A 15,764-nucleotide genomic window follows, 5' to 3' on the forward strand; every position below is an offset into this window, starting at 1 on the left:
CCTGGAATAAGCGACTGTTATCTGTAATGCTCTTATTTTCTAATCTCTACTGACAGGAAGTGGTATGTGTTAGTGTTGTGACTTGACTCAGAGGAGAAAATGACACGTTTGTTTCAAAGTCCAGACTGCAGCTGCGAGTGTTTGTCAGTTTCTGTAGATCAACATGGATGAACACAAAAAGAAGAAGATTCTGTGTGTGGGTTTGGTGTGTCTTGATATCATCAACGTGGTGGACAAATACCCAGAAGAAGACACTGACAACAGGTTAGCACACAGGCTAATACTAACACCTACAACAAGCTAGCACACAGGCTAATACTAACACCAACAACAAGCTAGCACACAGGCTAATACTAACACCAACAACAAGCTAGCACACAGGCTAATGCTAACACCAACAACAAGCTAGCACACAGGCTAATGCTGCCGGTGACAGCAGGTCATGCAGGTCATGTGAGAGCACTGATAATACAGATTGATGGTAAAAGTGACCATATAAGTAAAGATCAGCCTGTAGGAACAATATAATTTCCTAACGTGGACCTTTGCAGATGAACTGATCCTCAACATTGATTCTTTATATTGGCTATATGACTGACAGACAAACTGCAAAATGTAACTCTAACATATGTTCAGTGTCCTCATTACTCCACACAGACCTGCTGCTTTCATCTAACTTGAGTGACATTTAATGCCTCGTGGACATCATGATTTGATTGCTTCTGAACATGTAAAAAAAAAACAAAAAAAAAAACATGATTCGAAGGGTGTGCTCCAATTATCACAGTATCACACTGGTCAGCCTCCATGGGAAAGTGGATTTCAGGGTGCTAGAAAGGAGGCTCTGATGGAACAATATCGATTCTGTCCTCAAACAGTGGAGCAGAGCTTTATTTGGGCTTCAGTCTAATCCAAATACAGTTTTTGGCTACCCTGTTACAGACAGTAGTGGTAGTAAAATGTTTTCAGGAAGACATCATGTCAAATAGCTATTGTTCTATTTCTGCTCCACCTGCTTTTGCTGACGTGACACGTTGCCAGTAGGAGAGTGTGTGTGTGTGGGTGTGGGTGTGGGTGTGGGTGGGGGGGGGGACTGACAAAGAACAGAGCAACCTCATGGGCCAACTGACTATTGATCAGCAGCTAACCCAGTTTCAGAAAGCTCACACCCACTGCAGTGAGCAGTGATTGCCCAGACTGAAAGACTGACTGATACAGTTCTGATTGCTATTTTGCTTGTGTTTATAAGACAACATAAGATAAACTTTATTCATCCCCAGATGGGAAAATCCGGTGCTGCAGGGTTAGCAGCATCAATAGAAAATAAAAAATACAAAATGCAAAATAAGAATTTGACTAGATATGTATGTACATTTTATACAAGAGATGATAGATATTGTTGATGGAAAATATTGAGAAATATCAAAAAATTGCACGTTTGGTATAGAGAAGTACAGTATTTGCTCTATTGCACAATATATATATATATATATATATATACACATATATATATACACACCCATGTGCCACAGTGGAAATAAAAATAGAAATGCATGAGTGTAGTATTTAAGAATAAAAAAAAAAACGTAATGTTACTGGGCAGAGGGACATTTGCTTTCCTTAAGCTGCTGCAACCATGACCCAGCCCTGGATTAGAGGCAGAGAGTTGAAGGGATAGATGGATGGATGCATGGTGATTCTGAACATTTCTGCATATCGCAGTGATATTGATCCCTTTCTGCATCTGCAGGTGTTTGTCACAGCGCTGGCAGCGAGGAGGAAATGCTTCTAACTCCTGCACTGTGCTGTCGCTGCTCGGAGCGTCCAGCGCCTTCATGGGCTCGCTGTCTGCTGGACCTGTAGCCGAGTGAGTAAGGATCAATCGGCAATACGCAAATCAATAGGTTCATCATTATACTCATTAATATGCTCATCAGTGTCAAACTTAATACACTCATGAATACATTCATCATGACATTTAGAAACAAAAAGAATTCTCGAATGTAGGACTCAAAGTCAAACTACTTGTGTAAAAATGTTCTTGGATAAAATTAAAGGAAGTAAAGTAAGGATGTTACATTTTTTATTGGGAGGTGGTGAAGGAAAATATTTTATGATGTCACTGATAAATTACCTTTAAGCTACGAAACACATTTCTTTAACTGTCAATCCTGCAGCACTAGTGGAACTACGTCAACAGTATGAGCCGCGACGTCCAAACCAACAATACATTTCTAGAGACGGCACCATGCAGTCTGTGTGTACCACGAATGATCAAAAGTAAATATATACCCACTATCCTCAGTGCAGACTCACCTGACCCAACCAGAGACCTCAGGCAATTTTTAAAAATGTGTCTGTCCCACTCTAACCAGTCCTCTCAGCCTCTCTGTCCCACTCTAACCAGTCCACTGGGCCTCTCTGTCCCACTCTAACCAGTCCTCTCAGCCTCTCTGTCCCACTCTAACCAGTCCACTGGGCCTCTCTGTCCCACTCTAACCAGTCCTCTCAGCCTCTCTGTCCCACTCTAACCAGTCCACTGGGCCTCTCTGTCCCACTCTAACCAGTCCTCTCAGCCTCTCTGTCCCACTCTTCACCAAAGGACAACGTCCCTCGGTGAACTCACCTGGAGGACCATGAGTATTTAGCATTGAACTTGTTAGCCAGAACCAACATGCACCTGTCGGTTGCAGCAGTGTTTGAAGTGTAATCAGTGATTCATTACAATAGATGTAACATTTGATTTTGTATATTATACTCAGGTACAATACTGATAACTGATACCCACAAACCACTAGCCCTGGCCCTGATCTCCTGCTGCCACAGGTGAACAGACAGGCAGGTGAACAGACAGACAGGCAGGTGAACAGACAGACAGACAGGTGAACAGACAGACAGATGAACAGACAGGTGAACAGACAGGTAGGTGAACAGACAGGTGAACAGACAGACAGGTGGACAGACAGACAGGTGAACAGACAGGCAGGTGAACAGACAGACAGGTGAACAGACAGACAGACTTGTTTCCTCATCTGGAAGTTTCTTTGTCCCCTGTCTCTCCTTATTTCCTCTTCTTCTTTCTCTCATGTTGATTCCTTGTCTCCTTTAGGGTTAGGGGTGTTTCCTAGTCTCCATGTGTCCTCGCCTCCTTTTTCCTCTGAGCAGCATAAACAGATCTGATTTGTCCTCAACAAGGAGGATGTTGATCAATGTAATGGTCAGCTTAAGACGGAGCTGTGAAACAATTTCCTGTCTGTAGTTTCATTTTGGAAGATTTTCAGAAGCTCGACATTGATGTGTCTCTGGTGTCTGAGCACGCTCAGTGTGTCCTTCCCACCTCTGTGGTCATCAGTAACGTCAGCACAGGAAGCCGCACCATCCTGCATATGAACAGGTGTGAACAGATATGAACAGGTGTGTCATGTCACTAACTGTCTCTGTTTCAGGAACATCATCATCATTTCCATTATGAAGCAGCTCTACCCCCCCCGTTTCCTGTCCTTGGTTTTATGTTGGAGCACAGAGTTGATAAGAAGCAGTTTCCTCTCTCTCTCTCTCTCTCTCTCTCTCTCGCTCTCTCTCGCTCTCTCTCTCTCTGTCAGTTTCATCATGGCTGACTTTTTGCAGCGGGGGGTTGATGTGTCAGCAGTTGTTTGGCAGATAGAAGGTCAAACTCCATGTGCGTGTTGTGTGGTTTGTCCTTCCAGCGGTTCTCGAACCGTCGTTCTCTCCGACACGTAAGATGACCGAACAGCTGGCTGGTGTCACACAACGTTCAATAAATACCTCTTGATCAATCAGACCGTCTTACCAAAAACTCGGGGGAGGAGGCCACGGACTTTTTGAATGGGCCGTGCCAACATCAAAACCCCACTGAAAAATACACAGTTAAAAGAACAGATGCAGATGCTTTGTTTTTTCACAGGAGAGCTGAATATACTATAGAAAACAATAATTATCTCATCGTGTAGGGTCCTGTGTCATGAAAGGTTGTGTGGGGTGGCTAATGTTAATGTGGCTAATGTTAATGTGGCTAATGTTAATGTGGCTAATGTTAATGGGGCTAATGTTAATGGGGCTAATGTTAATGTGGCTAATGTTATGTTAATCAGATCAGCTGGTGAAATGATCGGTATGCCGGTTGGTTCCTGTTGACCATTTGAAATAAACTGAGCTGTTTGAATGGATGCAGTAAATGCTTTACACTTCAATTATTTACTTGCTGAAGGCCAAAGATGAAATATCACTGTGAAACTTTCGCATTTTCATAAATTAAGATGATTACACATTGAAGCATCTGACATCAAATGAACTCCAGACCTGCTGTTTTTAATGATTTACAGCAGCACTGAGTTTCTACATTAATGTCGAACAGTCTGTGTTATTGTTCTTTTTATCTTACTTACCCAAACATTTAAACCTGATAAAACACGTCACCATGAAATCAAACTAAAACACAGACTCGTTTGGCGATCAGTGGAAGTGAGACATCCTCTGGATCTGAAGCTGGTTGAGCAGCCGATAAAACAAATGAACTGAGGTGTTTAATGAATGCTGTTTGACCCACCCGAAGAAAGAAAGAACGTCCGATTCTGATCCTGATCTAATCACATCCTGATCCTATTCTAATCTGATCCTGATCCTGATTTAATCTGATCCTGGTCTAATGACAGTTGATCACATGACCCACTGCAGCGCGAGGCATCAAGGTCCTGAACCTAAATACATACACAGTTCAGAGTGAATGAGGATCAGCTGACCTTTCGCTCTGTGTGTAGGCTTGTGTGAGATGAGTATGCGATTATTTTGTAATTATTATCCCTGTTATTGTCTGGAAATGGACATGATGAACAGTATATATTTAAAAGTATGTTATCTTTTCCTGACTGATCACTTGAACTGTGCAAGAAACATTTGACACTATTTGTTTTTTTTTTCTAACAAGTCAGAATCTACTTAAATAAAAATATAGAAAACAAACAAGATCGACGCGATCCGCTGTTAGTTTACGTTACTCGTACTGAAGTACGCTCGTAACTAGCAAGGAACAACTCAGATGTAAAGATGACAGATGAACGTTTTTATTATTCCACAGGCGTAATCTCTTCACAGGAGTAAATGATATAATACTTGAAATAATACTTCAGTTACAGTAGGAAAACTGTATGCTCTTAGTCTAAATTCACCGCTCACCGCCTTCACAGACAGCGCTGACGTCTCTGAGTCCCTTAAAGGGCCAGTACCTTAAAAAATGAACATGATCTCTAAAATAAAAGAGTTAGCTAGGCTCAGCTACCTAAAGAAAACATGCTTAGTACAAATATATCGTAAGTTATCAATCTAAACATTAATTAGAGACTGGGAGTCTCAACAAGTACAACAATGTGAAATACCAATAAAATGAATTTCAATGTGCAAAGTAGGATATAGCAGTAGGCAACTAACTTATAAAAATAAATGAAAGCCTATTCCATAGTCCAAATCACATCTAGGATGCTTTGGCTCCTGTACTGAGACACAGTAAAGTAAAAGAGTAAAATTGAAATCATGTAAAGATAACACATAGCAACTGATGGCAAAGACGGCAAAACACCAACTCATGTGGAAAAGTGAGTTCAGCCTTCCTGCCTGAGCTGAAAACAGCTGCTGTGCTGTTAGATGGAGGCGATGTTGTTGGTGGAGTTCTTCAGCAGGCACTAGATGTCTACAACAGTCAGATACACTCTTTACTTTTCCAAACCACTCACATCTATGGAGAATGGACCAACAGAAATGTACTCACTAAATATATTTGGCACTTGTGAAGATCGTGTAGATAAACACTGGGAACATAAAGACATGAAAATGGACGTGTCGTCGTTTAATTGTGAGTGGTGAAACTTTGGAAGAGCCAGCTGGAGAGTTTCATCAATAACACGAGGTAAAAACTGAAGTGCTCAGCTTTGTCTGACAGTTTTCCATCAAGCATTGATGAAGAGCATCATCATGCAACGCACTGATCTGCCTCAGTCGGCTCATCTCAAACAAGCCTTAATGCTTGTCGCAGTTCTGTCATGTGACTGTTAAGTCTGTGTCACCACAGATTTCAGGGTGTGTAATGTCTGCACCTCCACATTGTCCTGGAAAAAACATGAATCAATGAGGTTTTAATTCAACTTTAAGAGTTTAAATTCTTGATTTTTTTTGTTTTAATGACAATTGTTTTTATGTATAGAAGAAACTTCTCCCCCCTCCACCAAACACACTGGACAAACGTCCTGTTTGCTCAGGTCGGCAGGTCAAAGTTCTGTTTGACCTGCTCAGGGTCAAACCTACGTTTAGTGTATTTAAATGTGTAAATCAAAGGGTCACTTTACTGGTCCTGTTAGTTCTCCCCAACCTGTGGAAAGACTTATATGGCCTGATGACATCATAGTGATGTCATTAAGCTGGAAGGGGGAAATAGAAGAAAGACGTGTAGACCTTTCACTCTGAGTGATGACATGATAAAGGATGGAGGGATGGAGGTGTTTCTGGATTTTCTTTATTGATTTATGAGAAACGTAAAACTCTGACCTCACTTCCTGTCTGTCAGGAACCTTCCTGATGTTACAGCAGAGGATTTCTCCAAAGCTGACCTCCATCAGTTCAAGTGGATCCACTGGGAGGTGAGCAGTGCTGCGAGAAACAGTGAGACTAACCCGAGTAGTCCGTCTAAAGACGACTATCCAATAACCACAAGGAGTCATAGTGATTTGACCAACTTGAGTATCTAGACTAACCCAAGTCACACCCCTACCTCTGTGACTTGTTTACTTACACCATCTTTCATCCCTTGGGACCAATTCAGTTCAATTCAATTCCAGTTTATTTATATAGCGCCAAATCACAACCAAGGTTGTCTCAGGACACTTTCCATACAGAGCAGGTACAGACCAACTCTTTATCTACAGAGACCAATTCCCTCATGAGCAAACAGGGGCGTTAAAAAAACTTCCCTTTAGGAGGCAGAAACCTCGAGCAGAACCAGGATCAGGGTGGGCGGCCATCGACCGGTTGGGTGAGAGAGAGAGAGGCAGAGAGAGGTATGGGGCCTGTTGACAGAGACAGGTGGATCATGTCGAATACAGAACTTCCAATTAAAGGTAAAACATGTTTAAACAGCTTGGTCGGGATGGGATCTAAGATACAGGTTGATGATTTTGATTAAAGAAACTCATGAAGTCGTTAAGGCTTCAGAGAAGAGGTGGTTCAGTGGAATACTGACTGTCTGTCAGCCTGGCTACCATTAGTGAAGAGTAACAGGCTGCTCTGACAGCTCGGAGGGCTTTCCTGGATGTTTTAAGACTGATGATCACAACTCCAAAGCCTAACTGGAGCCTTTCAAATATTGTATAAAGGATTAATGTGTTATTATTGAAGAAGATTTCTTATCATTGGAGGAGCTTTATATTGATTTTACTTGTGCACCATCCTCAGGACGTACTGTACCTCCGTCAGATCCTAAACTAATTCATCTAATCCGGCTAACCTGAAAAACCAACTAGCGCTTTTGTTGGATTAATCAATCCCATTAGTGCATTGATTTAATCGAACCAATTAGCCCATGAGCTGTCCCACTGGTTGGACTAAACACAACACACTCAAAACAACTTGACTGACTAAAGATTCAAGAGGCAATGTCCCAATATCACTCATAGTGGAAATAATAATAATAATAATAATAACAATAACAATAATAATAATAATAATAATAATTGCTTTATTTGTATAGCACTTTTTTTTCAACACTCTTTATTGATTTTTGATACAATATAGACAACAAACAGACAAATAGACAAACATTTTCAACTACTGACTCCCCCCCTTAACAACAACATTCTCGGAAGACAAAGAATAGATAAATTATAGCAAGTTATTAATAATAATGTAGTAATAATAATAATAATATATTGATAATACATACACCCCATACACGTACATCCATGGATGTATACACAAAAAATGTGTTGTAAACAAAGATTTTCTGAAGAGCCAGAATAAATAAATATATATATACATAAATAAAAATAAAATAAATAATATTTGTAGAGCACTTTTCATACAAAAGGAAATGTAGCACAAAGTGCTTTACAATCAAAGATAAAGAAAATAAACGAGACCCCTACCCCCCACCCACACATCAGAGCACACACTCATGTTACATCATGATGAACTAAGTACTGAGGAAACGCCATCCTGAATGAAAAATAAATTAAATGACATGAGGAGACGAGGAGATAAATTTGAAATGTTAAAACAATAAAAACAAATTAATTATGCTATGTATATGAACTAGAATAAAATAAAATAGCTATAATGGATTAAATGTAGTTAAATGTAGTTAAAAAAAGATGGGTCATAAGTTTGCTTTTAAAACTTTTCATATTACATGTAGCCCTCACATCTACTCCATAAACAGGGGGCACAATAATGACAGATGCCTCCCTGTAAGTTTTAGTTCCAAGTTTTGGTAGAAATAAAATGAAAAAGTTGCAGTAAAATGTCCTTCAGAGCTGCTCCTTGGACCCTCTCTTTGACTTCCTCTTCATCTCTTGTGCTTGTTGCTTGCTGCACTCCCTCTCTTCCAGCCTCTCTTTCTTCAGGCCCTGACACATCCCACAGAAGCCTCAGCTGACCATCAGTTCATTTCAGAATAGTGTAAAAATGTCAAAATTAATCTACAACACTGACATTAGTTTATTTTACTGCATAAGGTAAAATCTGGTATGTACGTATAAATACTCACATGAATTGGTGTTTTAGTCTTTATATGTTTTACAGTCATGATTTATTTTAACTCCCGCAGGGCCGAAATGCTGAGGAACAGGTGAAGATGATCCAGCAGGTGGCGATGTATAACAGCACTTTACCACCTCAGCAGAGAATCACTGTCTCTGTGGAGATAGAGAAGACCAGAGAGCCGCTGTATCAGCTGATTCCTTACGGTGACGTGGTACGAACACACACTGGTTAAACTTCAACACGGACTGTACATATATCTTTATATAAACATACAGCATGTGTCTCTGTACATATATCTTTATATAAACATACAGCATGTGTCTCTGTACATATATCTTTATATAAACATACAGCATGTGTCTCTGTACATATATCTTTATATAAACATACAGCATGTGTCTCTGTACATATATCTTTATATAAACATACAGCATGTGTCTCTGTACATATATCTTTATATAAACATACAGCATGTGTCTCTGTACATATATCTTTATATAAACATACAGCATGTGTCTCTGTACATATATCTTTATATAAACATACAGTGTCTGAATGGATTTGATGTTGTGTCTTCAGGTGTTTGTCAGTAAAGACGTCGCTCGTCACTTTGGTTTCCTGACTGCTGAAGCTGCTCTGAAAGGACTCTACAGTCGGGTCAAAAAGGGGTGAGTGGAGGTCAAAGGTCAGCAGTTAAAACTGCCTTTCTCTGTCCTGTCTGTCTCTGTTACCTGTCTGTCTCTGTTACCTGTCTGTCTCTCTAACCTGTCTGTCTCTGTTACCTGTCTGTCTTTGTTACCTGTCTGTCTCTCACCCCTCTCTCTCTGTTACCTGTCTGTCTCTGTTACCTGTCTGTCTCTCTAACCTGTCTGTCTCTGTTACCTGTCTGTCTCTCTAACCTGTCTGTCTCTCACCTCTCTCTCTCTGTTACCTGTCTGTCTCTGTTACCTGTCTGCCTCTGTCACCTGTCTTCCTCTGTTACCTGTCTGTCTCTGTTACCTGTCTGTCTCTTACCCCTCTCTCTCTGTTACCTGTCTGTCTCTGTCACCTGTCTGCCTCTGTTACCTGTCTGTCTCTGTTACCTGTCTGTCTCTCACCTCTCTCTCTCTGTTACCTGTCTGTCTCTGTTACCTGTCTGCCTCTGTCACCTGTCTTCCTCTGTTACCTGTCTGTCTCTGTTACCTGTCTGTCTCTCACCTGTCTGTCTCTGTTACCTGTCTGTCTCTGTCACCTGTCTGCCTCTGTTACCTGTCTGTCTCTGTTACCTGTCTGCCTCTGTCACCTGTCTTCCTCTGTTACCTGTCTGTCTCTCTAACCTGTCTGTCTCTCACCTCTCTGTCTCTGTTTCCTGTCTGTCTCTGTTACCTGTCTGCCTCCGTTACCTGTCTGCCTCTGTTACCTGTCTGTCTCTCACCTCTCTCTCTGTTACCTGTCTGCCTCTGTTGCCTGTCTGTCTCTCTTACCTGTCTGTCTCTCACCTGTCTCTCTCTGTTACCTGTCTGTCTCTGTTACCTGTCTTCCTCTGTTACCTGTCTTCCTCTGTTACCTGTCTGTCTCTTACCTCTCTCTCTCTGTTACCCATCTGTCTCTGTCACCTGTCTGCCTCTGTTACCTGTCTGTCTCTGTTACCTGTCTGTCTCTCACCTCTCTCTCTCTGTTACCTGTCTGTCTCTGTTACCTGTCTGCCTCTGTCACCTGTCTTCCTCTGTTACCTGTCTGTCTCTGTTACCTGTCTGTCTCTTACCCCTCTCTCTCTGTTACCTGTCTGTCTCTGTCACCTGTCTGCCTCTGTTACCTGTCTGTCTCTGTTACCTGTCTGTCTCTCACCTCTCTCTCTCTGTTACCTGTCTGTCTCTGTTACCTGTCTGCCTCTGTCACCTGTCTTCCTCTGTTACCTGTCTGTCTCTGTTACCTGTCTGTCTCTCACCTCTCTGTCTCTGTTTCCTGTCTGTCTCTGTTACCTGTCTGTCTCTGTCACCTATCTGCCTCTGTTACCTGTCTGTCTCTGTTACCTGTCTGCCTCTGTCACCTGTCTTCCTCTGTTACCTGTCTGTCTCTCTAACCTGTCTGTCTCTCACCTCTCTGTCTCTGTTTCCTGTCTGCCTCTGTTACCTGTCTGTCTCTCACCTCTCTCTCTGTTACCTGTCTGTCTCTGTTACCTGTCTGCCTCTGTCACCTGTCTTCCTCTGTTACCTGTCTGTCTCTGTTACCTGTCTGTCTCTCACCTCTCTGTCTCTGTTTCCTGTCTGTCTCTGTTACCTGTCTGCCTCTGTTACCTGTCTGTCTCTGTCACCTGTCTGCCTCTGTCACCTGTCTTCCTCTGTTACCTGTCTGTCTCTCTAACCTGTCTGTCTCTCACCTCTCTGTCTCTGTTTCCTGTCTGTCTCTGTTACCTGTCTGCCTCTGTTACCTGTCTGTCTCTCACCTCTCTCTCTGTTACCTGTCTGCCTCTGTTGCCTGTCTGTCTCTCTTACCTGCCTGTCTCTCACCTGTCTCTCTCTCTGACCTGTCTGCCTGTCAGGGCTGTCCTGGTTTGTGCCTGGGCAGAAAAAGGAGCGGATGCTTTGGGTCCTGACGGTTTGGTCGTTCATTCAGATGCTTTTCCTCCTGAAACTCTGGTTGATACTCTTGGAGCTGGAGACACTTTCAACGCTGCTGTCATCTATACACTGTCCAATGGTGAGACATTATTCTGTCCAACTGTCACATGTTATACTGTCTAAGGATGACACATTGCATGCCAACCCATCTCCCAGTTTACACTGTTTCCTCATCCACTCTCATTTCTACCTTAAACCAGACACTTTATTCAAACTGTAAAATATTCCACATCTTTCATAAGTTTTTAGTATTATTGAACTTTTACGGCTAGCAGTGCAGTTTAATTTTAATTTAATACAATTAAGTTTTGTTTACATAGTGCCAAATCACAACCAAGGTTGTCTCAGGACACTTTTCAGCAGGTACAGACCAAACTCTTTATCTACAGAGACCCAACGATTCCCTGATGAGCAAACACCTGGAGACAGTGGCAAAGAAAAACGTCCTTTTAGCAGGAAGAAACCTCGAGCAGAACCAGGATACAGCAACAGGATCAAAAAATAATGGTAGAATAACTAATTTTAATAGAAGTAAAGTTTTAAGCCTGCTCTTAAATGTAGAGGGGGGTGTCTGCCTCCCGGACAATAGCTGGATGATGGTTCCACAGGAGAGGAGATGGATAGCTGAAGGCTCTGTCTCTGGTAGGAAACTTTATGTATTTGTCAAATTTCAGTTAAGTTCAGAAATTTCAGTTCAACATGATTAAAGTCCCCCGCTACAATCATAGCCGCCTCCGGCACCAGAGAGCCGGTCTGTGAGGGCTAGCTTGTAGCCTAGCACGCACGCCGGCTCTCTGGCCACGCTTTTGTTTAGGGTGCCTCCTCCGTCTCCTTGGCAGCAGTGGGGGGATGGTGGTGGGCTCTGGGGTCTGTAGCAGCTCCAGTGGAATAAAGTCCAGTTTAGGGAGTGTGTGAAGTCCGAACTGTACTCCAAAGTTCCACAGTTCAGACCTGCTGTACTGTGTCAGAGCTTCCAGAAGAGTAGTAAAAGTGGAAACGAGTAAAAACATACAAACAAAAACGTGAACACGGGAGATACGAGCCGCTGCGTCTGCACCGCCTGGTGCCACAGGCTCTGACGGGACTCCCTAAAACACTTTGTATTTCCCCAGGATGGACACGGTTTTGCAGGACATAGCGGTGCACACCTGAGTGACCTCCATGACCATCTCAGGCTTGATCCCGGCATATGTTGTTTTCATATAATTTGTATATTTTGCATCACATGGAAATTGGTAGTCTTCCTCGTAAGACTGTTTGGGTGGTCATGTGAGAGGTTTTTTCAGGGCTTTGTACCAAAGAGCCTTTCTGCCTTAAGGAAATCAGGTGACATAGTATAAAATGGGATAAAGCCCACAAAAGGAGCAGGTTTTAGTGGATGAATGAGTCGAACAAGGACTTTCATCCATAGGACCATCGACTCCCTCACCAACAGACCACAGTATGTGAGGCTTCAGGACTGTGTCAGATGTGGTAGGATGCAGCCCCGGGGCTCCACAGGGTACTGTCCTCTCTCCTTTCCCCTTCAGATGTCAACGCCATCATGTCTCTGTTTGCATGGTACTTATTAAACTGTACTAAATAAGTACATTTTCTATCTGTAGGTGGCAGTCTGGAGAACGCTCTGACCTTCGGCTGCAGAGTTGCTGGTAGGAAGTGTGGTTTCCACGGTTACGACAGTATCAGTGAACAGTTCACGGACGACTGAGTGAAGAATTAAAAACATGGATGGATTCAGAGAACTGATTACTAACACTGTCGAAAAATGATGATGATAATAATGATAATAATCTAATAAAATCTAATAAAATGGTCCAGTGTGGGATGCAGTGAGTTGCTGTATTTTTCTTACCAGCTGATCAGTACATGACTGAAGTGAACTCATTCCATTTAATGATCTAACATCTAACATTACGTGCTAATGTTCAAAAATGTTTTCAGAATTTTGGTCAAATTTCTGTCTTTTGATTTTTGTTTTACTGTCATTAAGTAGTTTGTTTGGTTTTGTTATTTTCTGTTTTATACTGAAGGTTTCCCTCATGTTTCATCTTACTTCCTGTGTTTTCCCGCCTTTCTAATTGTTGATCTGTTTCACCTGATTTGTTTTCAGCTGTGCCTCGTTAGTCCTCCATCCCAGTGTATTAAAACCAGTGTTTTTCCCTCCATCCCAACCAGATCGTCTTACTTCTTGTTTCATGCATCCCTGCTTTCCCAAAGTGTTTCCCTGTGCTTCCTTAGATCTTTGACTTTTGCTTTATTTTCCCTTCGACTTTGCTTGATTTCTCATTTTTGGACTTGTGCTCTTTTTTTTGGATTAATTTGCTGATTTGGACTCTTTGTTGTTTTTTGACCTACCTCCTCTTCCTCCCAAGTCTTGTTTTTGTTTGTCACTCAGTGAAATAAACTTTTGCCTTCTGGGTCTCAACTCTTCGATTCTTTGTTCCTCAGTGACTCTTCAATGTGAAACATCTCAGTCTTGTTTTTGTTGTGAATGTTTTTAGTTTTCGCATCTACTGAGGATTTAGAGGTCACTGTCTTTGTTGTGTCCAGATGTCATTGTCACAGGTCAAGCCACATTTATTTGTACAGTCCAATATCAAAAATCCCCATTAGCCTGGAGGCGGCTCTCTCAGAGCCTCGGCTGTCGTCCTCGTCTCGTCCTGACTTGGTAACGCACTCCCTGTCAGTGATACAGACTCCACTAATACAATAAAGTCTGATCTAATCTAATGTTAAAACTCACTCCAACCTTGGAATGAAATCAAATCTTTCAGCAGACTGCTTGCCCTGATCACATAACTGACAGCGGCATGCCTCACTCATGGAATAATCTCATGAAACTGTACAGAGCCAAGCTTCACTGGTTGCAGACTGCTCAGCTCTGCCTCCTTTAGTGATACTGGTACATGTAATAACTGTGAATTGGACGGACCATGGAAACTCAGTCATTAGGTGTAGTTAGCCAGGCCATAGTTCAGTGTGGACCAACCAAGTGTAGGTCCTGCTAGCCGTCCCGACTTTCAGGGGAAGACCTGGTCTCAGCAGGAGAGACGGCATCCATCTCACTTTGGACAGAGCAGCTCTCATCTCTAGAAATCTGACAGGATGCCAGGCTCAACACACAAAAGAATGGTTTAAGCACAAGGCTGGTTTTAATAACCAAAAGCACGGAGCATATTTACAGGACAAAAAAAAGTGCTAGGATAACAAAGTGACAAACAAAAGGTGCAAGGCTCTTGGAAAAAAGCCTTGCCAGAGGTAACAAAAAATCTCAGGATACTTTCAATACAAACAAAAGGGTCTTGTGGACTCACAAATTCTTCAGGCAAAACAAGGGTTCAAGGATCTCTGCACAAGGCAATACAGATAACGGTCATGACCCGTGCTGTGCACGCCGGTTTTTCTTAAAGTTTCCCCTTGTGTGTTGTATTTGTCTGGTTTTTGTCGCGTCCTGTTTTATTTTGAAGGTTCAGGTTATGTTTACTTCCTGTGTTTTCCCGCCCTTGTGGTTGTCTGATCGTGTTCACCTGTGTGTCATTAGTGTTTCCTCCTTGTGTATATAAGTCCGTGTCTCCCCCCAGTCTTTGTCGGGTCGTTGTCTGTGTTACCCACTGCCCCCTGAAACCTTGCCTTGACCTTATGTCACGTTCGTGTTTCCTTTGTGTTTGTCTGTGTTCATGTCCACGCCTCGTTTCATGTTAGCTCCGCCGTCTTCAGTGGTGTCTGCGTTTCCTTTGCTGATAGAGAATCTTGCCATCATCCCTCAGTGAGTGTTTTCGTTGCGTTATCTTTGTTCATGTCTGTGTTTTCCCTTGGTTCGTCTGTGTCATGTTCCCTGTGAGTGTTTTTTTTTTTTTTTTGTAATTTCTATAGTTTTGTTTTGTTTTCGGTAGTTATAGCCGATTTTCAGTTCTTTTAGATTGTTCTTTGGTTTTGTTTTATTTCTTAGTAGTGTTATTTTCCTCCGAGTATTCAGGAGTGATTTTTGTTTCTGGTGTTTTAAGTTCTTAAGTCTTTGTTAGCCGTTTGTTTCTTCCGACTTCGGGAGCGTTTTCTGTTCTTTATTTTATACATTGATAGTTGTTTTTTAGTCTTGTCTCTAGCTAGCTAGTCTCTAGCTCCGTTGTGTTGCGTCGGTGCCCCCCGAGTGTCTGCATCTGGGTTCACCCCTTAGCTTTCCCTTAAATTCCCACCTTCCTGACAATAACAACACAATTTAGCATAGGACAAGGGGAGTGTGGAATATATATACACGAGGTAACAAGGAACAGGTGGAAACAATCAGACAGGAAGAAGAACACCAGGAAGTCAAGGTTCTGAGACAATAAAACAGGAAGCTTCTCTGCGCTTCCATTAGAGCAGTTACACACCCAAACCTCCATAGAGGCCGTGTCTGCCCCA

General features: G+C 42.3%; 1 protein-coding gene across 4 annotated transcripts; it reads left to right on the forward strand.

Moving 5' to 3' along the window:
• Positions 1–74: 74 nt before the first annotated feature.
• Positions 75–13,782, forward strand: khk (ketohexokinase). Of its 4 annotated transcripts, XM_041961952.1 has the most exons (9): positions 75–264; positions 1,751–1,867; positions 3,260–3,394; positions 3,603–3,737; positions 6,575–6,647; positions 8,828–8,974; positions 9,343–9,431; positions 11,285–11,442; positions 12,968–13,782. In XM_041961952.1, exons 1-9 carry the CDS (start codon positions 164–166, stop codon positions 13,069–13,071), a joined length of 1,059 nt encoding a protein of 352 aa, XP_041817886.1. In that variant the 5' UTR covers positions 75–163; the 3' UTR covers positions 13,072–13,782. The 4 variants fall into 4 exon arrangements, with proteins under 4 accessions (XP_041817886.1, XP_041817895.1, XP_041817904.1 ...); XM_041961961.1 differs by lacking the exon at positions 3,603–3,737; XM_041961970.1 differs by lacking the exon at positions 3,260–3,394.
• The last annotated feature ends 1,982 nt before the right edge of the window (positions 13,783–15,764 follow it).

Source organism: Chelmon rostratus, chromosome 2 (assembly GCF_017976325.1).
Source record: "Chelmon rostratus isolate fCheRos1 chromosome 2, fCheRos1.pri, whole genome shotgun sequence".
Taxonomy (NCBI): Eukaryota; Metazoa; Chordata; class Actinopteri; order Chaetodontiformes; family Chaetodontidae; genus Chelmon; species Chelmon rostratus.

Coding starts and splice junctions, on each gene's coding strand:
- khk (XM_041961952.1), top strand. CDS start 164: ATGGATGAACACAAAAAGAAGAAGATTCTGTGTGTGGGTTTGGTGTGT. Junction 6,648..8,827: donor TCAAGTGGATCCACTGGGAG/GTGAGCAGTGCT, acceptor TAACTCCCGCAG/GGCCGAAATGCTGAGGAACA. Junction 11,443..12,967: donor CATCTATACACTGTCCAATG/GTGAGACATTAT, acceptor TTCTATCTGTAG/GTGGCAGTCTGGAGAACGCT.